Source organism: Alligator sinensis, unplaced genomic scaffold (genome assembly GCF_000455745.1).
Source record: "Alligator sinensis unplaced genomic scaffold, ASM45574v1 scaffold297_1, whole genome shotgun sequence".
NCBI lineage: Eukaryota > Metazoa > Chordata > Crocodylia > Alligatoridae > Alligator > Alligator sinensis.
This window is the reverse complement of record NW_005841848.1, coordinates 2,302,738-2,327,489: the sequence shown is the minus strand read 5'-3', so window position 1 is coordinate 2,327,489 and position 24,752 is coordinate 2,302,738. Positions and strand designations below refer to the sequence as shown.

The 24,752-nt window shown below is 42.2% G+C and overlaps 1 protein-coding gene across 1 annotated transcript in view; it reads left to right on the top strand.

Annotated features, from left to right (window-relative positions):
* ZNF277 (zinc finger protein 277) overlaps window positions 1–24,352 on the top strand; it is a 94,796-nt gene extending 70,444 nt beyond the window's left edge. Inside the window, exons 7-13 of the mRNA XM_025208751.1 lie at window positions 1,187–1,319; window positions 11,106–11,173; window positions 13,874–13,970; window positions 14,433–14,475; window positions 15,119–15,293; window positions 17,490–18,503; window positions 22,366–24,352. Of these exons, the coding sequence (XP_025064536.1) occupies window positions 1,187–1,319; window positions 11,106–11,173; window positions 13,874–13,970; window positions 14,433–14,475; window positions 15,119–15,293; window positions 17,490–17,673 (700 nt within the window). The 3' untranslated portion in view covers window positions 17,674–18,503; window positions 22,366–24,352. The remainder of the gene's footprint in view (window positions 1–1,186; window positions 1,320–11,105; window positions 11,174–13,873; window positions 13,971–14,432; window positions 14,476–15,118; window positions 15,294–17,489; window positions 18,504–22,365) is intronic.
* Window positions 24,353–24,752: the final 400 nt, after the last annotated feature.

Below are 24,752 nucleotides of genomic sequence, written 5' to 3'. Positions count from 1 at the left end.
CCAACTGGTCCTTTTTCCTGAAGCTAGTTTTTTACAAACCTCAAATATCTTGCTGCTCTTGGTGAGATGTCCAAAACTACCTTACTCCACAGACATGTTCTGGATCTTCATAGCACCTCCAGGTATACATCCATCAAACAAAAATTCAGTTCTCTGTTAATTCCCTACCAGAACAACATTAAAATATGCTTTATTGTGGTGACCTGATGTGCTTCTATGAAGCCTAAAATTCACTCTAGCAAGCAATTTTATAGCCCACTATCTAGGAGGATAGGAACCTGCTGAGCTAAAAAAGGTTACCTTTCCAAAGCTTTAGTTTTGGTATTTAGGCATCAAACCATACTGTTTTGAGTAGAAGGATGCTTCATGTTGTATAATAGTGGAGAAGGGTTTTAAAATGTGTGTAGTTCTGTTTGATCCTTCCTGAAGGCATACAGGTAAAGCTGTCCCATTTACAGGCCAGTGAGACAGTGCTTCACTTTCTTTAACCCAGTTCCTTCCAGTCCATAGCTAGTCTCCCTACCAACTGAACTACGTGTCTCCCCCTTCCTGAACACATACTGCTTTTAATTTCTCATTGGCCAATGGATTTCCGGCCCTTGACTGTGGGGGAAAAAATAGAAAATTAATATTTTGACTTACTGAAAAGTCCCATCATCAAGGTTTGTAGTGCACAGATGAGCCTTCCCTCGTTTGAGAATGTTGGGCCAGTGTGATAAACATTGTTAGTTCATTCAGAGTATTTTTTTTAAATAATGTATTGCGGTAAAAATTCACTGTTTCTTCTATAGCACATGTATGCGGTGTCTGAGAAGCCTGATTCTGTCTGTTTTAGGCTGGTGAAAGCTCAATCTGTGGACCTTGTAACAGAAAAAAGTTTTCGATACATCAAAATGTTTTCTTATTCTGTAGTTTGTGTGATGAAGACTTAACTACCCATAACACATTGTTTTTATTGGTGGTGGTGGTTGTTCTTATATGGTCTTCTCCTTCCCTCCCCTCCCCTCCCCTCCCCAATAGCATTAGGCTTCTTGCTTCATAGTCAGTTTACATATATATTAATATATATGATACTTCAAGCTCTTAGAATTGTTTGTTTGTTGATCATTCAGATAAACAGTTTATACCTCTGAAATATTTTGTATTGATTTGTGTACCTTTTAATCTATTTACCTTTTTATTTTAGTTTGCAGTGTTTATATTGTGAGAGAACCTTCAGAGACAAAAACACACTTAAAGATCACATGAGAAAGAAGCAGCATCGCAAAATCAATGCCAAAAATAGGGAATATGACAGATTTTATATCATTAATTACTTGGTAAGAGCTTCTGCATATAATTAGTAAATTGATGGGGGGAGCTACAGTTTCTTGCAAAGACTGAACCAGCATTTCGCACAAAGGTCAAAATTCAAGTGAAGGACACTTAAATTCATTTATATGATATTGGGGGTAATTTATTAAACTGAGGACTAACAAACATTTGTTGTTAAGAATCAGTTTTGAGACCTGAAGGAATACAGCTTGAAGATGCTTTAATCAAAATAATGAGTGTTCAGTCTCAACCTTAACAACTGGCAGGGAAAATAAGATACAGTAATGAAATAAAAGAAGCACTAACAGATTTTACTGGCTTGAATTAGTTTTCTACTAGGCATAAATTGCAAATAATTTGAAAGACAGCATACTCTACCAAGATGATGTTATATGGATTTCAAGTAAAATAGAGGGAAAAAAAGAGTTTGCTATTCTGTCCCCATGTTGATGTGCCTGCCTGTTTTTGGGGCTGAGGGGCTGTGGCCAGCAGCCTGGGCACGTGGGCCGGGGAAAAGGTCGGCACGGCGAACTAGAATTAGGCACTGACACATAGAGGTTGATTAAAGATTATTTTACTTACACCGTAGATGGTCGCGGTGCAGGCAGGAAAACTTTCTTGAGTTGCAGTTACAAAAAAAACCCACACACGTGGAGTTTGCTAGGCTCCACCGAAGACACACAAGCGGAGTTTGCTAGGCTCCACTAAACAAACACGAACAGAGCTCTGGATACCACTCACGGAGTTTGCTAGGCTCCGTGGACCGTCCGAAAGGTGACTCTCCACGAGCGCGCAGGGTGGGGTACGTCGGGGGATCGTGCGGCGACGGGGAGAGGCTAGAGTTTGATCAGGCCCCTGTATCCTCCTCTAAGGCACACGCGGAGTTTGTTAGGCTCCACGGCGCGCTTAGAGTTTTTCACAAGATGGATGTGAAGTCCTCCTCCAACTTGGGTGGAAACTGCTCAAGCCTCTTATATGGCTAGCAAGCCAATCGCTAGCCACCACGTGGGAATAATTTAGAAACAGCCAATAGTGGGAAATAAATTTACATATGGGTGGCGGGAACTCCTTTGCTCAGTTGCAGAGGGTTTTCCCTCTGCAACTGAGAATTGCACCGTGCAAAGAAAGCTCCATGTGGCGGGAAATAATTCTGCAGTGCCGAAGCGCACACAAAATCATACCCTTTGGGTCATGACACCTGTGATGGATTTAACAATTCTACTTAGATAATTACATTCAGTCTAAATCTCCTGTGTATCCATCTACCTAGCAAGCCCACCAGCTTTTTTTTGCCATTTTGCATCTCCTCATCTCAGTTTCTTTGTAGAATAGCAGTTTCCGCAGCTGCCACATTATAACCAAGAAGTGTATGCATTTTGGTTGTGAGTTAAGTAATTTTTACATGTTTTCTTTATGTTGATACATGTTATGAATTTTTTTTCATGCATCTTTGACCACATCACCGCATCATCTTCCCCATTGTTCTCTCCCCTGCTTCATTCTAGAATTTTACCTGCCTTTCTTTTCTAATTTTTTGGCAAGTTTGTTTCCTTCTCCTTCCCAATGTAAAATTTTTGCAAGTTTGGATCTCAGAGTCCAGTGGCCCCTGGCAATCAGTTTTACCTGCTGCATGCTCCAGCCTTGATGCAACCTCCATTTTTTTCTACTTGCCCCACCTTTAATATTACATATTACAATAAAAAAGAGTAGCCTCTTGGGGTGATTTCCTCTCCTCCGTGACACAATCCTCAGCACGGTCCTTAGTGATCAGTCCAGCACCTTTTGCTGGGCACTCTTCGTAGCCTTCACTCTTCTAGCTACTCCTATGCCTCACAATGTTCATAAGTAACAATCCCATGTTCCCAGAAAAAAAGATTAACACCCAGGGCTTATGCAGCCCAAGCAAAACCTGTTGCCCCTACCAGCTGGCTGTCTCAGACAACCCCTCAAGGTTGCCTTACTATCTTATTCCTGTGTTCTGTGGCCTTCTCAGAGGAGCTCCTTCCCCCTTGGCATTCAGGGCCTGGCTGCTGTCTCCAGCCCTGGAGCCAGGTGTATATGGCCCTGGGTTCCACTTGCACTCTCTTCTGGTCACATTCTCTGACTCCCTCAACTACACATTGCTCATCAGCAGACTGCTCAGATCTGCTGCAGCCGCTACTTAGCTAGCTGCCCAGTGCTCTGGGCCCTGTAGCCTATTTCATGGCAGCTTCCTCTAGGACAGTTGCTTACAACTTGCTTCAGCTTTGGAGCCCCCACTATCTCCCTTTGGTTGCTTACCTTTTTGCAGTTGACACTAAATCAGCTGCTTGCCACTACTTGCAGCTATATAATGCTGCCTTCTATCTGTTTAAGTAACAGGGGTTGGGTTCCCCTGTTACAGAAATCCATCTGCTCTCTACTGCTTACCCCTATCTAAATATCAATAATGTGAAGACTAGGACTGTGATACCATCTCTGGATGGAAAGATGTCACTGCTTGGACACTTGGGGTTTTCAGAGCTTGAAATTTAGAATCTCTGTACTTTTGGAAAGCAGGCATCCCCAATGTTTGCTGCTAGGCCTGCTAGGTGTATCAGACTTGAATGTGATATTTTGAGGAGCTGTTCAGGTAACTAGAGGTTTTTTATGCCTCCCTCTGTACCCTGTAACTAAGGGTGTGTCTTTATGGCAAAACCAGCCTGGGCTCTTATTCACCCCTTCTTATCTATATACAAAGCTTCACATCAGAGCTAAATGGCACTCTCAGTGCAGCTAATCTGCCTGGGTAGGGATGTGGACTAGAAAATCTGTATACCATTAATTTGGGTTGGTAACTCATCCACCTAGCAGTGAGGATGCAGACTAAATCACTGTAATACTGACAGTCCTCCAGTGCCTTCCCATAATTACCTCTGTAGCTCCAGAAGGACAAACAGGTCTTCTCAGAATTCATTGGGAAAGGATCATGGGGCAGCTCACCTTACTGCATCATAGAGAACCAAGGGATGTGCCCTCAGAGGTCCTGGTGACACACATGGGAAACACAATAGCATGCGTAGGTCTTGCTTTGAAGTGTAGCAGATCCCACGTGGCTATTGCACATTGCTAACCAGGTGCTGATTACTCAAGCTGTCTGTCATGAAAGCCATGCCTTTCAGAATCTACCTTTTAGGCAGAGGAATACTAAAAATAGTCTTTATAAAGATGTTACGCCTCTCTAAAACTTTTTAAGTAACTTTTCCTGTAACGTCCCATGCAGTGACCACAGGGGGATGTATTATTCAGTTAATTGAGGCTTGTTTTAAATTACCATAACTCTGCTTGCCATTTGTTAGTATGTGTCACCATCCCATAGCCATATTTTAACAGCAGTTTTATTTATCCCTGCCCACAATTTACAATCCTTCAATTTCTGAGGTGATTTTAAGCATACTCCATGTTTTTAAATTGATGCACTTCAGAAATCAGTCACAACATTTTTCTAGCTTTTACCCTAAAAGTTACTTGTATCAGGTACAAGCAGATAATAATCAGCCTAGGGGAATAGCAGGTACATTATCTGATGACTCGTATACAACATGTGATTTCCAGTTTCAAATACTTGGGCTTATTGTGTATAGAGGAAAAAAACCTATTTTAGATTTCTCTTTAGGAGGTTCTAGAATATGCCTCTTCCCTCTGTCTTGCACACTCGAAGTGCTGCTAGTGAGGCAGCTTAGCTTTGTAGGTAGGAAGAAAACCAAATAGTATCAAAATTCTTTGAAAAATCTTTCCTGATTTATAAACTAATCTACTGTAAAATATGTAATGCAAACAGACTGCATGCTAATTTTATATGGCCTAAATGTTTTCATTAGTACCAACCACATTGGTTTTTAGAGTGTCTCAGACACTGTGGAGTGTGCTTGCACTCTAAATGACCTTTGGTGGGCTGTTTATTCATTTTTTTGCAGAGGAGGGAATGAGATTAAAGAGAATACAAAGTGTAATTTGTTCAATGGAGTTTCAATGGATTACCCCATATTTATGAAGACAAATAATGTTAGTTCCTACTGTGCACATTTGGACCATAGTGATTATGTTAATGCGATGAAGTTATTTTTGAGCTGAATCCAGATTCAGCACCAGAAGCTGAAGCTGCCCAAAGACAGCTTTTCTTGCTGCTTTCTTTCCCCACTTTTTGCAGTATTTCTAGAGGAATTATTTATTTAAATACAAGCGCCCGCAGCTTTCCTGTTTTTCATCCTCTAAGAACACTCCGTCCTTTCTGCTCTGACTTGAAATACCCAGGAGCAAGACCAATACTTTGACTTTAGGGGAGGAGAAAAGGGGGGCAGAATGGCAGCCCCAGGGAACCTGCACCACCACTGCAGTTTGTGTTGGGGGAGCTTACACCAAGGAGCAGCAGCCCATGCTGCTGCCACAGTCTGCACCAGGATGTAAGAGTTCCCTCTGCCCCCTCTACTAGGTGCCAAAATGGAAAGTTATGCCTTTGAACAAGATCAGTTTCATTGGATAGCAGGATATGTACTTTTTTACCTTTTTGAAATGAGTGATATCCAGTGTTCAATCACTCATTACAGAACATGACTTGATTTAAAAAGATTAGTAGCTTTTGACTACTGTGGTATGTGTTTCACAGACAAATGAGAGTTTTCAGATCTTTCTGTCAGATCTGTCAAGTTTATTGTTATAGTTAAAAAATAAATAAATAAAAGACTAAATGGGTGTCTAGTGATAAAATCTATTTTTAATCCTTAGTCCTTTTAAAATGAATACAATAAACTTTTAGAAATGGGAGCTGGATCTTAACCTGTTTACATGGAAACTTGTTTGTAGGTTATCTAATTTTAAAAAATGGTACTCGTTTTTAAAGCAAACTTGTTTTTGTGGCCCTACTTTTCCAGTAAGTTTGCCTTGCATATTATTTTCACTGAACACTCTGTAAATGTTCTTTGTAGTCAGCTTTGTAGCTGGAACTGGAGGTTTTTTCTTGGTGTGTTTGTGTGTTTTAAAGGTCTTTTTGTTCACATGTACTGAGAGCTTTCATTGAACTGCCTCCCAACCTTGGGGCCTATTCCTTTTCCCATTGAAGTCAGTGGCAAAACTCCCATTGACTTCATTTCAAGCAGGAGCCTAGCCTTTGTTTTTCCCATTTATGCTTTTGGCTTCATTAGCATTTATAGTGTAATTAATTATGAGGATCTCCTTTCTTAACCAGGAAGTTGCTTCCTCTCTCTTTTTTGATCTGATCTCTTCTATATTGGTCATTGTCTGCCCTAATTAGCCTTCTTGACAAAGCCTGGAATAATGTATATGTGAAATCACATGTAAATAGTTTGTCTTCTGATTTACCAAGGCTGGGTGGGGGGGCATTACTTAAAAGTGGCCTTGAATCTGTTGCCTCAATTATTGGTCACATGATCTGCTGCTACTAAGTAACTGTATAGTAGTAGATATAATCTTTGGTTGTAAAGAGAGAGAAACTTTTCTTGTCATTTTATTATCCATCTAACTTCATCCCTAAGCCCCAATCACAAGGTTATTAGGTATTTAGTAGTTATACTGAATTAAGGTGGGATTTTCCAAGTCACCAAGGTGAGCTGTATGCACTGATCCCATTGAAAGCCAATGGGACTTGTGCCCCTGAGCCATTTAGACATTTTTTGAAAATGCCTCCAAAGCTGAAGTCACAGGCTGCATTTAGAACTGGGGATCCTTTGCAGGAGTACTTTTATAAGCACACAAGGAAATATAACTCTTGCTTCAAAGAGCTTATGTCATAAATAGACAAATGGATGGTTAAAGACAGGCAACATGATAACACCGCACGAAAAATATTTAATTGTCTTAATTTTTTTAACTATTTTTCCTCAACGCCCCAACTCTGGAAGTTTAGGGCCTTGTCAGCCTTAAAAATGTTTGGGTCAAATATAGAGTAAAAAGTGGGGCAGGTACCTTAAGTTCTGGGGAAGATAAGGTGTACTTGCAGGGGAAGGCAGCTGCTATTTAATTGTTGCGATGCATAGGAGTGTAACTCCCATTTCCTCACAGCTGAATTCCCGTTCATCTGGGGAAAGTGCTAACTTAGTAGTTCAGGCCCTTTACCTAGGGTTGTCCACTCATTGTCACATATTTTGCTGTCTACGGAACCCTTGAAATGGTGGGCATGCCAGCTAAGGAGAGCAACAGTAGCAGGAAAATCTGGCTTTGTGGATATAAGCTGTATTTTGAAGGGGAAAAATGCAGCCATCTTTGCACTTGCTCTCCATTTTTATATGCAGCCTTGCTGTAATGTGAACTACAAAAGAGGTTTCACAAATCACTCTGTTTTGTGTGTGTGTGTGGGGGGGGGGGTATATGTGTATAAAGGCTTGAATGTTTTTCAAATATGTATTTTCCACTTCTTGAACTGGAATGAGTTCTGTTTTCTCTGTTTGTACTAAGACTGTCTCAGGGGGTCTCAAGAGAGGTTTGTAGTGAGCTCTTGCATCTGAGATAAAAAAGCAGGGATGCTAAATGCTTGACAAAGATGTTCTTAGTCATAGTTGGTCATAAGGCTTTGCAGTTAAATAGGTATTAATGAAAACAAAACTAAATAAACTAGAGATTTTAATAATCTTTCCTAAAATCCACTCCCTCCTAACTGTTCAGCTTCAGTCTCTTGTCACAAATAACTTCACTAGTCCTTGATTTTTAAATGGAATCTTCCAGAGCAGAAAAAACCCAGAATTTTTTCTGTAAAAAGCCAGCAGGATAAAAAGAGAGCTTTTTTCAGAAATGTCCTCTCTGCCTTCTCTGCATGCATGACAAAAGACACTCATACTCAATTGTTTTCTCCCTTTGCAGAGCATCTTTGCAGAAGATAAAGTTTAATATTTTTTTTGGTTTACTTGTGTGTGTGTCTTAGTGGCAGGGGAAGAAAAATGTGAAAACATCTGTTAATTTTGCAGTTGTGGGTTGCATAGCTTCATTACAAGAAATGAGGTTTGCAGCCACAGTTTCCAAAGGAAACTGGTGTGCAGCTGTGAGAACATGTGGTGAGAGGTGTTAATGGCTTCATGTTATCTCACAATAGTGGTGACATTAATGAGTCTTCCATGCGACTTGGAAAGTTTACGTACTGCAGCAGAGCATCTCTGAATTAATTACTGAATTTTCATTCCATAATCTGCAATGACAGTGTACAGTAAGAGCTATCTAGAGATGAGGTGTTTGTGTACCATTTAGCCAGTAGTTTGTAACCGCTTTGAAAATTCTCATTAAATTGTTAAATGATGTGTCCATAGTCTTTTTTCATAAAACTGCATTGATAATAATAGTGCTTGTTACCAGGACCTGTTAATAAAATTCTTTACTACAGTGAGTGACTATTTTAACAGAAGAAACAGAAAATGTTCAAATGTGAATATATATGGAGACTCCTGTTAAAATTTCACCATACACCTCAGGGATATTTGGAAAAAGGCAGAGACAAGATGGTTAAATATGATGTGTGTGAATGCCCTGCAACCATCAAAAGTATAAGTACAGACATACCACTAACATAACTAGTCAGTTATATTGGTTCTGGTGTATTTTTAAAGGCAGGGAGAATCTGTCAAAGAAGAAAACACTGCTGGTATTTAGTGTACTGGCATTCAGTCTATTATTGGCTCTGTTATTTACATTATAGGAGCACCTAAAACCTCGATCAAGATTAGAGCCTTATTGTGCAACGCATGCACACACGCACGCACACTGCCAGTCTTTGCCAGAGTTTAACGCTCACATAAAGGGCTAGAGGGAATGGGGTGGCATGAAGTGACTCTGTCAAGGTCATACCATATTTACCCAAATCCAAGACAACCTTGGATGTAAGATGACTGCCCCCCACGCAATTATTTTCCACACATGAAAAATGAATCTGTATTAGGTATTATAGTGGACCCCATCCAAACCTGGGTGCTATGGGTACTTTTACATGTGCTCTGGGGCACAGCTCCAGGCGCTTTAATTAGCGAGCTGCACTAATTAAAAGCGCTCGGGAGTCCCGTGTATCAGGGTCCCCGCACTGTAAAAATGGTAGTGGGGCACTGAGCTAAAGCTCATTGAACATCTTTTATTTCAAAGTGCTCCACCGCCATTTTTTTTAGCGCGGGGACACTGATGCACGTGACACGGAAGGCTGCTGGAGCGCTACAGCGTGTCAGAGCAGGCTCCCCACATGTCTATAGGAGCCCTATTTTGCCAGGCTTTACAAAAACATGCAGGGCACAGGAAAAAATAATTCAGCAGATTTTACCCAGATCTTCCAAAAAAAATGTATGTGCACATATGAGTTTCAGCTCAGGGTGTTAAACTAGTGCAGGAGGGTTTGCAGGGCCGGGGGACTACCTCCCATGTAGGGGACAAATTCCCTGGAAGGCAGTGGAGCATGACTTCGTTCTGTGAAAGAACAATGCAGCCAATGCCTAAGGAAATTGCCATTCCTAGCCATTGCCATTACCGCTGTTAGTAGAGCACATGAAGGCCAAGGCATACCCTGATAGCACAGGAGAGCCTGTTAGAAGACTCGCCACAGGGGAAGAGGGCATTTGAGTGTGCCGGGCTTCTCTGAGTGACGGAGCATGGTTTTGGGCTTAGCTGGGGACAGCCGCTGTAATTAGGTCCCCCCTTCCAGGTGGTCCTGCTCCCTGCTTTATCTTCCTGATGTCCTGGTGCTGTCCCTACCCCAGGAAACCCCTGCTTACCCCGCATACTTTGACACCCCCGACCACACCCAACACTGCTGCCCCTATCCCCAGCCTGTTAGCCCTTCTCCTCCCAATCTCATCACAGGCCCTCATCCACCACCTCACTCCCATCCCAGCCCTGCAGATCCATCTTGGCCACACTGACTCATTGCCATCCTTGGCTACTTGTGAGGTGAGCAGCTGCTAGGCAGGTAATGGCCAAGACATAAAGTAGCAGTATGTGGCTGTGGGAAGGAAGGAGGGGGCTACAGAAGCTCAGACACCAGATGGCGCTGTTCTGCTTTGTCTGATGCTCAATTCTAAGATCAGGCTGCTTTCCCCCCCCCCCCCCCCCCCCGTTTGAATTGGTGGGGAGGAGGGGACAACACACGCATTGTTTGGGAATCTAGGGAGTCCGGTAAATATATCAGTGGCAGAACTGGCAACAAGCTTTTGGTTACTGGACTATAACTTTTCTCCTGAGTCATACTGCCTTCTTTTAATATTTTGCAGTCAAATCTGCACTTCACACTTAATTAAGTATGTCAGTTAGGAGTGGGAAGAGGTACAATCCCTGACTGACAGCTTTACTAGCAAAAGCTCCTAGCACATGCACAGTCGTGCTGGCTAAACTATGCTTTTGCTGCCAGGAAAGCTCATTTTGCTCAGAGACACAGAATCTGCAAGCTGGAATGAGCTATCCTGGCAGACGTGCAGTTTTGCCTGTAGAAGCTGCAGCCACATGAGCAGCACTTTGCTAGCACCATATCTTGGTACAGCTCTACTGTTGAAATACTCTCGTTGTCAGCTGGGCCTACGTGTCACTTTTTTGAGAGGCATGCATCCGATTTAACACTACTTCTCTTGCCAGGCAAAATGAGTGGCATACCTGATTGCAGGTGAATAAAACTGTTGATAGTAAGAATTATTAAAGCAAAGCTGTGTGGATTGCTTAGGTACACAAACATTGCAAAGTAAATGCAGACTAAGCTGTTGATTTTGGCTTAGGTTACCTTGCATCTAAAGCGGGGTTTCTGTTTCTTTCCCAACTGTCACATGTTGAAAAATTACTTCTCTTTTCTTTTGCTTTTTCAGGAATTTGGGAAATCCTGGGAAGAAGTTCAGTCAGAGGACGATCGAGACTTCCTAGATAACCCAGAAGAGTAAGAGTTACATAGGTGCTACATGCATGTCAGGAGTTAGATGTGGGAGGATAGGGAGGATCTACATGCTTAGTAGAGACTTTTAAGAGATGCATAGTTTAATCAAATCAAGTTCAGTTTTCATCAGGACAAGTCTCATCAAAGACGCTTCTCCTCCGTGTGGGCTACTTGTAAGCAAAATTTAATCTTTCAATCCCCAAGCTGTTATCAACTGCAAAACTCTTCATATTAAAGTTGCCATAATGAGGGCAGAGTATATTTATCTGATAGTTTAAATTGGAGCAAAACCAAATTTAATCCAGTTTGAATACAAAGGGCAGAGTCCAGTCATGAAACATCATCCTGAAAAAATTAAAACATCATAACATTCTGAGCAGTGGAACTTTAGGATTGAATTGGAAATGGTTATTGTTGCTCCCTCTGTGAGCAACAGACCAAATGGGATTGGTTATATTTCCCTTCTAGCTCCTCTACTTCAAGACTATGGGGGGCCAAGATCACAATGGAGGTGGCATGCTTAGTCCTAGAGAAGTGAGTAAGATTGGAAATAATTCATGGATAAGAAGCATTATCTTGTGGCTAAGCACAAAGCTGGGCAAGATGACTTCTGACAATTATTCAAGGTTTTTTCCGTAACTGACTGCCTGCAGTGCCCTATCATCTGAATCCAGGATGACTCCGAATTTAAGATGACCCTCCAATTATGAGTTCTATGCATGGAAAAATGTTAAATTTGTTATCATTTCCCATGTATAGAATCTTATTATTGGAGAGTCATCTTGCATTCGTGCCCTACACTGGTACAGCAGGGAAAGCAGTGGCAGAGGGGCAGGTGGTAAGATGCATGGAGGGGGCAGGTGGTAGTGTAATATAGCAGCCTGTCTCTTGCCTATCCTTCTGCCTGCCTTTCCAGTGCCTGCACATATAAGCACTTGCCCTCTCCAGCATCTGCAGCCCCGGCACCTGCCCCCTCTTCGTGCCTGGCCTCTCCTGCTGCTTGCCACCTCTGTCCCCTCACAGCCTCTAGCCAACCCCCCACTGCTATTTCCCTCTAGCTTCAGTAGGGCTCTGACTCCATTCCAGCCAAAAGAACAGAGCACATGGGTGCTCCAGCCCCAGCCTGGCCATGGAGCAGTTATTGCAGTGGTAGCAGCTCCAGCTGGGCTCCAGAGCTGGAGCCTGCACTAAAGCTGCATTGCCACTGCTGCTACCAGGCTGGACTCAGGCTGGAGCAACTTTGTGCTCCATGCCCTGGGCTGTAGTGTGACCAGAGCCCTGCCAAAGCTGGAGCCAGAGCAGCAGGGGGTGGAAATGGTGGGGGGGAGGCTGAGCAGCAGTTGCAGCTTCAACCCCAACCCCAGGTCAGGACCATCCCTGCTCCTGCTTTTTACTCAAACCTGAGACGAGGGGCTTTTTATCCCCATGTTAAATGGGGGAGGGGGACCTTGTCTTGGATTCAAGTAAACACAGTACTGTTCACTGCTCTGTTAGGTGCCCTGGCTAAGTGGGGGTTAGGGTTTGTCTACTAGGCCTGTGCAAATGGCTGCGTTTCGATTCGGTTTTGGATTCAGCTGTTTTGGAGGACAGTGATTCGTTTCAGTGTTTCAGATTACTGTCCTGTTTTGTTTTGGCAAAATCTGTTTCCTCCCCAGGTCGCCGGGGCAGGCAGCAGCAGCAAGGAGACCACCAGCGCAGATCTCTGCTCCCTGTGGAGCCAAGTCGCACATCAGGGCAGCAGCATACAGCTGTTTCCCTGCAAACCCAGCCCCAAAACTCCAAAATTTTCAAAAACATTTCCAAAATATTTCAGATGCCTCATTTCATTTCATTTTGGATTTGGTGTTTAAGGCACCAAAATAGCCTGAAACATCTCTGAAATGAAACAGTTGCCAAAATTTCACACAGCTCTATTGTCTACCCATAGCATTATTCAGGGATAGCCATTAAGCTGTTTTGGACTTAAATGCAGTGATGTAAAGGCTATTATTCTGACAAGAAGCCACATGTTTTTACTCGTTTAGCCCATCATAAATCCCAATTGCAGGATCTCAGTCTGAACCTAAATAAGTTTCTCCAGATTTATATTGGTGTAAGTGTGCACATCTATACAAGACATTTACTGCAGAGCTGCCTAATTAGCTCTGCAGTAAACATGTACATGTGCAGCCCTATTAGGCCGCAGGAAATCAATTAACTCTGCTGTAAGTTAATACTTGTAAATACAAGTACTGTCCTGTGGTGGTGTTCTTTACTGTGCAGCAGTGCACATGTAGACACTGATGGGACTGCCTGGGGCACAAAGGTGCTTCAGTGCAGAGGCTGCCTGCCAGCTAGCCCCATATAAGAGCACCCTTGTGCCTCAGCCAGCCCCTCTGCAGCACATTGAGCCAGGCTGAACCAGCCCCGGGCTGGTAGGTTGACCCCCCTGGTCCCCTGCCAGCTGGGGCTGCTTCAGTCCAGATCAGTTTGCTGCAGTCCTGGGCACATATGAAGACACAGCGTACAGAAGCAATAAACTCTGTTGTGATATGCTCCAGAGTTTATTCATTTGCATTAATTTCACGTATAGACGTGCCGAGTGAGTGTAAAACTAAGCTTACTCTTTCACAGTTTGTTTAGCTTTCACAAAGAATCTCTTCAAGCCTTTCTCTTCAAGCCTTTCCCTTCAGCAATTTGTGCCCTTTGTTTCATTAATCCCAGAGACTGGTCTGACTGGGAAGAGCATCCCGTGCATGCTGTTTGTCTATTTTGTGAACAGCAAGTGGACACCACAGAAAAATTACATCTCCACATGCAAGTACGACATGTTTAAATAGTATTTGCTTTATTAAGGTGAAGTGACACTTAATAGTGCAGGATTGTAGCAATTTTGAGATCAGATCTTCTGTTGCACTAGAATGCCCTCTTTAGTACAGAACAGAGACACTGCATCTCCAGTGGATGCGCCGCAGAAAATTCAGGGAAGCCACATTTTATAGCAAGGATGTGACTGTTGTTGGCAAGTGTGCAGATTGTATACATGGCAGAGAGAGAGAGACTGCAATAAAATTGTATGAACTACACTAACTTGCTGACTTAATGCTTTGGATAGTAAAGCACTTTTAAACTGAAACCCGGATTCTAAACAAAGAATGATATTTAAAATCACCACATACAAAAGACTTGGTAAACTCAAAATTACTGGATTTTATTATATCTGTAAAAAGTTGAGCTGCTTTTAGTCTGGCATACTAGAAATAAGCCTGTTTCTCTTTGTCAGGAAGCACATGGATTTGACCTTCTTAAAATAAAATCAGAGAATGGTAAGTAAGAGTTGCTGTAATTGTCAGAATCTGCCTTAGTCTGGGGAAAACCACATTTTAAGGATACTGGAAAACAGGTCAGATTTAATCTTTTTCAGATATTTTTAACTTCTTCATTATGGAAACACTACCTCTGCCAGCTAACAAAGGACAGCCAAGCCCTTTTTGTTTGCTCCTTTTTTTTGGAACATTTCTCCAGCCTAAGATATTCAATATTCTCTTTTGAAATGTTGGGTTCTTTCATGGAATAGTTTCTGCACATCTCTTATTTTGAGAGCACATGCCTTGACCCAATCATCCCATGGTCATTATTCCAAAAAAAGAAAAAAGCAATTCAGAGCTCCTTTCAACTTGGAGGTAAAATGGGAGCATGATGCAGACTCTGTCCTGGGCCACATTTGGCTATTGTTTGTTTTCCAATATGCTGTGAAGGGAAACAAATCATCCATCATTATTAAGCTGTATCTGCAGCCAAATTCACTTCAGCTGGAAGAAAAAATACTGATAGAGATTTGCGGAATTACAATACCCAGACCATGTATATCTTCAGTGGAAGGTTAGCAGCCTTGACCCACTTCTTTATTTAGAAGTGCTTTGTTGGTGTTTGTTTTTTCTGAAGTGGTTGGTTTCTGCTATTTGCCAGGTTTAAAGTTTTATCAGCAAGTGAAGTTGGTGAACTTCATCAGAAGGGAAATCCACCAGAGTCGCTGCTACAGCTGCCAGGAGAAATTTCAGTCTAAGATTGAATTAATAAGCCATATGGAAGAGACCAAACACATTACATTCCTGCCAGCCAGATCTACGTGGGATCAACCACAGTAAGTGCTGACTTGTTTTTTCCTCCTGCATTTGTCATCATGGGGTAATTTGTCATCATATCAGTATACATGGGCAGATCCAGGATTTTGTAAAGGGGGCTGCATGAGCAATGATGGGACTGCAGGGGTGGCTACAGCCCACTCCTACCTCCCTCTATTCTCCCACTGGGTGAGTAGACTACACCGTGAGAGCAGTAGCTGGGGACTTTTTGTATGGTTCCAAAGCAGGTGTGAGTCTTCAGGGTCACTCTTACCCTGCTCCAGCCAGGCTGCATAGGAAGCTGGGCTCAGCTGGGGATGCTGGGAGCATTAGTGGCTGGTAGGTTCACCTGCCCTTGGTCTGGCAGGGAACATCCCCTGGGGGCATCTATATGTGCCATTACGGCACAGTGCTAAGCTCGGGAGCAAACTGCACTGGCATTTATAACGATGCCTTAATGGCATAGGTAGATGCTATGCCCAGGACCACAGCAGTTTGAGCCATGACGGAGCAGCCACAGGCTGGCAGGAGTCCAGGGGTTCAGCCCAGACTCCAGGAGGGCAGCACTGGGGCTGCCTGGGGTATGAGAATACCTCAGTGTGCAGAGTCCTGTGGCTAGGCAGCAGGCGGAGGTCTGGCCCCCTGCTGCCTGGGCTGACCAGGTACAGTGTATTTTCACTGCTGTGTCCCACAAAGTTGGACAGTACTTGTGTAGATGCACCCCCTGTCAGTAAAACCTGATGTTCCATTCTGTGCTAATGACAGAGTACCCAGAACTACCTGACATTCCTTTAGACCCAGGTGATGGTAGATGTATGATCCTGAAGCTTATACAATTCCCCACAGTGTCTGTAATCAGAAAGGTTGGAGAGATTGCTCTCCCAGACACCGCAACACTATGGTCTGTGATGTTCCACAGATCCTAGATACAAGGAGAAGGAATGGCTCCTGACACTGAAGCACTTCCTCTATTCTCTATACAGCTGTTATAAAATGTACTAACAGCTTGACTTTTGCAACACTGTTCCACTTCATGCTTATAATTCCCATCCCAGGCATCCAGTAGGTTCAGCCCCACCAGAAGCCTGCTTTAAAAAAAACACCTTAATTGCACAGAGTACCTGCAGAGGCTCAATTGTGCACTGTAGTGTTCTGGACTATTACTTTGGTGCTATTTTATGAGGGTAGTTCCCCTCTCTCTTAGCCTTCTCACTGTGGCTCTGATTGTGGTGAGGAACAGTTAAAAACAAACAGGATAGAAATCTACAGTGCTGTTTTTCACAAACAGCAGCAAACAGTAACCACGGCCTATACCTTCAGCCACAAGGTGGGGTATGAACAGGAGAAAAAATCTTAAGTAATTTCAGGTGAGGGCTGAAAGAGTTGAGGGCATAACCACCTTTAAAATCATAACACAAGGAAACACAGTTAAAGCAGCTAATGTAATCTTCTCTGAAGACTCCTTCAAGTAAATATGGACATCTTGTAGAAATCTTCATTATGAGGGCTGGTCTTACCCTGAGGGAACAGTAAAAATCCTGAAGGAATTATGCAGTATTTAGGTATTTTGGGATGAAGGGGGGGTCTACATAATATGCGTGTATATTATACACACAACCCCCAAATCCTATTATTATTATTATTATTATTATTATTATTATTATTATTATTATTATTATTATGTAGAATCAAACTGAATCGAATCACAGCAGTCATTCACAGTCAGTCACACTTTTGGCCAAGTGAGTTGAAGCCATACATTCCCACTGTTGGCATTCCTCTGTTTGTCAGCAACACAGTAACTTCTGGAATGTTGCATCTGATCAATTCTAAACTTCCATGGAACCCGCAAGGAATCAGTGGGCAGAATACTAAGGATTCCCTGCAAAAATCAGAAAACCACCTCCCAAAAATAAAAGCCAGAATTCCACTAAAACCCAAGCTTCCAGAGTCTTCATTCAATATCTCAAGCAAAAAACATTCTCCCACACTCTCTGCTAGTTCCTGTATGCCACAGGCAACAGTTTACTAGAGGGTCAAACACTGTTACTTACCAGTTGGGCTCCCTCCCACCAACTAAGGCTAGTTCTTCCCCCGGCCCAGTCAGGCCTCCATTCACTCTAAGAAAAGTTTGTCTGAGCTCTGTGTGTGAGCTATCTGAGCAACAAAGCTCATGACTCTAGTAATATTATCTTCTTAAATATTCTTGCTTTCAGGTATTATTTTCCTACCTATGAAAATGACACGCTTCTGTGTGCACTGTCAGACAGTGAAGATGAACTGACAGCTGAGAACCAAAAAGAAGAAATCCCTGTCATTAGTGAAGATATTTCCAGCCTGAAGGCTCTGAAACAGAGTAGCATTTTAAACCAGGTGCTGTGTGAAGAGAACAGCAATTAAGGGAAGCTTTGACATTTGAGAAAGACATTTACTAATCTGCAGGCATTTTACCTGCAAGGCAAAAATCGTTGGATTGCACCTAACATACTAGTGCAGTTTAACTCACGACAGTTACAGACTGATTTTTAAATGAATGGGAATATCAAATAAAGAAAAATTACATGTAAACTTATACTTTTTCTTGATTGTTGCTACTTTGCTTTTAAATGTGTGTGGTATTTATCCATTTAGGTCTCAGAAGCCTATTTTCATGTTTTTGTATGTAGTTTTTCTTTTTTTTGTGAACATCTATCACAACTGTTTTATTTTAAGCTAGACATGGACCCCTGAGAGAACCCAGCTTGCCATATGAAAGACTGAATTCTCTTTTATATATGGCTGCTGGAAACCAGATGGGAAGCAACTTGACTTCAGTATGTATTCTAGTCTTTCAAATGGATTCACAGATTTTAACTTTAGGTCTTGAAAATGAACACAGACCTATATCTCCCTAATCTGTATTCCTACTACATCTTATTGGCCCTTTGCAATCTTGGGCTTCGAATCTAACAGCTGCCCTATGTAAGCAGACACCTGTGCCTGCCCCAGCACCTTTAATAGGGTTTTATTTGGCCCTGTCATCTGCTAATGTGTGGCATTTGGCAGAATGAGAACCTCGGTGTAAACCTGTAATGAATGCTATTTTGTTTGTTCCTAGGACTCTCAAGAATTAAAAGTATTAGCCTCTTCAGTCTGAGCTGAGTTACTGAGTTTTGTAGCTGGGAGCTATGACAGACTTGCACCCATCCTCTAGATCTGAGCACCAGGGATGAACAGTGCATTACATTCAGGTGTGCCAATGGTACTTTCGGGATTGAAGAATATAGCCAAAACGAGCTTAAAATGTTTTCCATAATTGAAGTTATTTAGTTTTATGGACTTTTTTATTTAGTTATTTTTAAATGGAAATAGGAGTCCCTCTGGATCAGTTTTAGCATAATTTGTAAATGCTATTTAAATTCTTCAATTACAAATTTACTACTAGTTTATGGTAATTATGATTATACCGCTCTTTCAGTTGTGTGAAAATGAATTAGTGTAACTAAAGCAACATGCAAATCACACCGAGTATTACAAAGGCAAAGTCTATTACATACAAGGCACCTAAAATTTAATCATCGCATAAGTGGGGAGTAACCCTCACTCACTTTTTGCCAAATAACATAGTGTTTAGGAAACATGCACAGGGAACTGAGAAAACCAATGCTGTTTATGCATTTTATACAGTCATTATTAAATGCATAAGTCAGTGGTTCCCAACCTTTCTAGACTTAAAGCCCCACTCGTTATACTCAATGTACACCGGTGGGGAGGTGGCAGAGGAAATGGCCAGCACAGCATTTTTTGACTAACAGAAACAATAGAACAATTCTTCTGTTGCAAGGAATTTGGGCAGAGCACACAAAATCGTCAGAATGTTTTGACGTGTGGATTTCTGTTTGAAGTCTCTGGGTTTATCTTGTGAATTGTGTGTAGTTATTCGCATACCTAACAGTGCTAAGATTGTACCCTTAAAAAGATTTCACGACACCGTGGTTGAGAATCACTATCATATGTAGTCCTAGGGGCCAGAGTCCAGGACAGACTGTTCCCAAATTATTGCTTGTCCATTGTACTACAGAATCTGGTTCTTTCTTCCTTGTTCTTCTTCTGGCCCCACAAATATTACACTTGGGGCTTCCCAGTGGGGAAGCTTCAAAAGGAGGGTTAGAGGACATCCTCAGTCTTCCCTGGCCCATTGCCTAGTAGTTAGGGCATTTTTCTGGGAAGTGAGAGAAGTGTATTCAAATACACTTTGGATGAATTGGACTTAGAACCCAGGTGTTCAACTTCGTAAGCAAGTCATCTGTTCACTAGGCTGTTCAGCAAAATGGTTCTCTTACTATACATAAACAGAAAATTTTAATTTGGGCCACTAGGGGCATGTCTACATGTGCCTTTAATGCACCTGAATTTTCTGCACAGAAAATTCAGGCCCATTAAACTGGGCCCCTACACACATCTGAATGTGCACCTATCAGAAATAAATTTGCTCCCAATGAGAGCAGTTCAGTTTAGGGCTGCTCCTGCCAGGGGGAGCTCCAGGCTCCCCCAGGTGCCAGCTCTAGGCTGGCAGGGGTCACAGGATGAGGGAGAGCTGTCCCGGCTGCCAGGCTGCTGCCTCCTAGCCCTGTGGAGATAGGGATGGGTCCTAATCTCCATATGGCTGGAAGAGCTGTCCCAGCTGCTAGGCAACTGCTTTCCAGACCTGTGGAGATTGGGACAGTTCCTGATCTTCATGGGGCTGGGAGGCAGCATCCCACCGAGCCAGAGTAGCTCTTCATACTTGCTGTGGTCCCCTGCTGCCTAGGCTGACCAGGAGCAATTGCTCCTTGTCAGCGTCTACATGTGCACTTCAGTGCATTGGTTTAACGTGCCAATTTCTAATACTGGTTTTCTACAGGTACTAGAAAACAGCATGTTAGACTAATTTACTGTGCAGTAATTACTGCACGTGTAGATTAGTCTAACATACAATAAGTTGCCTTGTGTAGACGTACCCTAAGAGTAGCTTAAATGCCACCTGACCCTAGAAAAAGGATTGAAGTCCAAACTCATACTCCTCTTCTGTGCTTATTATATGCCTATATATTGTCCTAGCTGCTGGGAATCTGAGATGATTTCATGAGAGAGAGAAGATTTTAGTATGCTACTTTGAAGATGTAAATAATGAGTGGGATGTTCTGTTGGAGAATAGCTTTGGGGGAGAAGGAAGAATATCAACCTCCCTGTGCCCTTTCTGTTTCTTCTGCTTTATGTTTGCTTTAGGGTGTCCCTCCCCAAATAGCTTCTCCCATACCTCCCCAAGAGAAATAATTCCATCACCAGCTTTTTCAATCACACATACAGTCTGAAGTGAGAATCAGAGTTGGTGGGTTTTACATTAATGATAAGTGTGTGTTAAGGCAATAGAAAAACCAGCAGGAGACCATAGCTAAATCAGCAGCATCTGAATTTGTTTTATAGCAAAGTCTATCTCAAATGAACATATTAAGGAAAAGATGAGAATCTTATTGAAATATCTTGAAGTGAAATTGCAAACACATCCTCCTCATTAAGAGGAATTTGACATAGTCACACAGCTCAATACAAAACAAAATCAGCAACATTTAGTTTAGGGGGAAACTATATGGCTGTTTTTCATGGTTCGGGTAGAAATCTGAAATGGCAAGTTGTTTGTATAGAATTATAAAGAATATTTTAAGAAGCTTTTTTATGGATTAGGGCTGTTTTGTGAATAGAGAGGAAAAAGGACATTTGACCACTGGTGAATTCTTTATTTTAACTTTTCTCAAATTACAAAAAGTGTGATGTTCTCCTGTGAGACACCAGCCTGGAACTATAGGCATGACTTCATACTTCAAAAATAAACACAATGTGGACAACAAAGTGTGTTTAGCAATGCAATCACTCAGTAAATTCTTACAGAGATGGGTTATTGAGGAACCAAAAGAAAACCAGCATGGTGTAATGGCAGAGTTGCAGAGTCAATACATAGAAAAAAGGCTTCTTTCAAAAGGTGATAGTCGCATCCTAATGAGGAAAATAAAAAAGAGCACAAACTCTGGCAAATCAAATGTAAAACTGCAATAAGACAAGCTAAGAAAGAATTTGAGGAGGAACTTCCTAGAGACGTAAAGAAATATTTTTATTGTTACCTTTTAAGTACATTAGGAGCTGAAGACCTGCAAGGAGTCAGTTGGACCTTTGGATAATCGGGGTGTACAAGGAGTACTAAAGGATGAAAGGATGACAGGATCATTGCTAAGAAATTAAATGCATTATTTGCATTTGTCTTCTCTGTAAGATGTTAGGGAGGTTCCCTCATCAGATCCACTCCTTTCTAGGGACAAGTCTGTGGAGCTGACCTAAACTGAGGTTTCAATAGATGAGGTCATAGGGGAAATTGATGAATAAACAGCAGCAAATCACCAGGACCTAATGGCATTCACTCTAAGATCCTAAAGGAGCTCAGATTGGAAACTGCCCAACTCCTAACAATAGTATGCACTGTAGTTTTTATCACTAAAACCAGCCTCGGTATCAGAGGATTGGAGGGTTGCCAGCATGACTCCAAAATTTAGAAAGGGCTTTAGAGGGGACCCAGGGAACTCTCTTCAGTAATCCCTCGTAGTCAGGGATGAATGTCTTCCATGATTGCATTATCTGGGGGTTTGAAGATGGCTGATGAGGCTGATCTGGGATCAACAGATTATTACAACTGGGTTATGTGTTTCCATGTGGGATGGGTGGCTCCAGATTCTTGATTCAGTCCATGAAATGCTGGTTTCTTCCAGCCCCTGTTTCCATCTCTTGTTGTCATAATGTTTCAAAGTACCGATTTCCTTGAAGCAGACTCTTCCTCCATTTAGGGCGGTGTTGTTGCAAATGCAAATAATGTTGAATTTGTTCAGGTTGGCCTTGAGGTTGCTCTCCTCTTGAGCATATGCCTCAACTGAGCTGGGAGAGTAAAACTTGCTTTAGGAGTCTGGAGTTGGACATCCTGATGATGTGGCTGGCCCAGAAAAGTTGATGTTGGATGATCATTGCCTTGATGCTCATGGTGTTTGCTTGTGAGAGGACGCTAATATTGGTGCGTCTGTCTTCCCACAGGATTTGAAGGATCTTCCACAGTTGGCGTTGATGGTACTTTTCTATTGACTTGAGGTGTTTCCTGTATGCTGTCCACATCTCCACTCCATACAGTTAGGCGGGGATCACAACTGCTTGATAAACCCTAAGCTTGGTTTCGGAGCTCATGTCATGATCTTTGAACGCCCATTTCCGCGAGCATCCAAAGGCTGCACTTGCACATTTAAGGCAATGTTGGATTTCTTTGTCAATGTCAGCCTTCTGTGAGAGATGGCTTCCAAGGTACAGGAAATACTCAATATTTCACCTGTTCCTGGAAAAGTGGTAGGGACAGGAATAAAAAATAAAAGGATTGTTCAGCACATGAATGAACATGACTTGCCAGGGAGGAAACAGTGTGGTTTAGTCAAAGAGAAATCATGCCTTGCCAACATAGTAGAGTTCTTTAATGGTGTTAATAGGCAGGTGGATCAGGGTGATCCAGCTTGCATAGAGTATCTGGACTTCGAAAAGCTTATGACAAAATCCCCCATCGGAGGCTCTTAATTAAGTTACATAGTCATGGGATTACAGGGAACATCCCATCATGGATTAGAAATTGGTTTAAAGATAAAAAAAACAAAGAGTGAATGTAAGTGGTCAGTTTTCAAGCTGTAAAGTAAGCAGTAGGGTGTTGCAACCAGTACTATTAACTTATTCATAAATGATCTGGAAAAGGGAATGAGTAGGAAAGTGACCAAATTTGTAGATGACAAAATTATTCAATGGTAAAGACCAGTGCAGACTGAGGAACTGCAGAACAATTTTGCACTACTGAGGGAATGGGCAACTAAATGGCAGATGAAATTCAATGAAGATAAATGTAAAGGAATAGATCTGGGCAAAAATAACCCAAGCTATACCTACAGTATAATAGGCTCTACTTTAGCTGTTACCACACAGGAAATAGATTTGGGAGTCATTGTGGACTGTTGGCTAAAAACATCAGTTCAATGCTCAGCAGCTATCAAAAAGTCAAATAAAATGTTAGGAATTATTAAGAAGGGAATAGTAAACAAAGCAGAAAGTATCATTATGTCCCTTTTATAAATCCATGTTGAGTACACACTCTGAATATTGTGTCCAGTTTTGGTCCCCACACCTCAAGAAGAACTTCAAGAACTTGAAAGGGTAACAAAGATGGTTAGTGGTATGGAGGGCCTTCCATTTGAGGAGAGACGGAAGAGGGCCAGGCCTATTCAGTTTAGGAAAGAGACACTTAAGGAGGGGACATAAGGGTTGACAGAATACTACATGCAAAGAGAAAATAAATAGGAATTTATTATTTACTATCTCTCACACTACAGGAACTAAGGGCCATAAAATGAAACTAGTAGGTAGTAAGTTTAAAATTAACAAAAGGAAGTTCTTTTTTACACAATGTATAATTAAAGTGTGGAACTCATTGCCAAAAAGTATTATGAAAACTGAAAGTTTAACCAGATGTGAAAAGGGAATGGACAAATTCTTGGAGGAAAGATGCATTAGCAGCTATTGAGCATGGGAGTTAGGAATACAACCTTTGAATTGGAACTTCCTAGATCTTAAATGTTGCAGGCTGCAAGAGGAAGAGGAATAGGGGAAAAACCCAAGTCGTACCCTGTTCATTCTCCCTTTTAGCATCCCCTCCCTCTCCTGCCACTGTGTGACACGGGGTACTCGGCAAGATAGACCTATGGTAAATTGCATTCTTTTGTTTTTATTGTTAGGGTAGCTTGTCATATTTTACGCTTTAAAGTTGCACCTGTTTATAGAGTGGTGAATTATAGCATTGTCTAAAATTTTCTTTATAATCAACCTAAAGTTTTATATAGCCTCATTGGGTGCGTCCACACGAGCGCATACATGCCTTTTGCCCCACCTCAAACCCCTTTGACGTGGGGCAACAGGCATGTGCGGGAACAAAAAAAAATGTTCCCTGCACTGCAAGTTTGGATATTCCATTTTTTTTCTGTTCTTTTTCTGTTTTTTTTTTTTTTTTAATGCAGGGGGGGTGGTAGCCCGTTGGGGGCTATACCCCTTGTGTGGGGGCCGAACCCCCTGTTGGGGGAGGCCGAACCCCTTTTGGAGGGCTGAAACCCCTTAGTGTGGGGGCCAAACCCTTTGCTCGGGGGCTGAATCCGCTGTTGGGGGGGAGTAGCCCTTGTGTGGGGGCTGAACCCCCTGTTGGGGGGCCGAACCCCTTGTGTAGGGGCTGAACACCCGGTTAGGGGGCCATAGCCCTTGTGTGGGGGCCATCACCCTGTGGGAGGGCAGCAAAATATGTATTCATGAATTCAAGAAACCTGTATTTAGAGTTCACTTTATTATTATGATAAGAGACTTGCTTTAACACTGTAGATATATCAATAAAACATTGTCCAACTGAT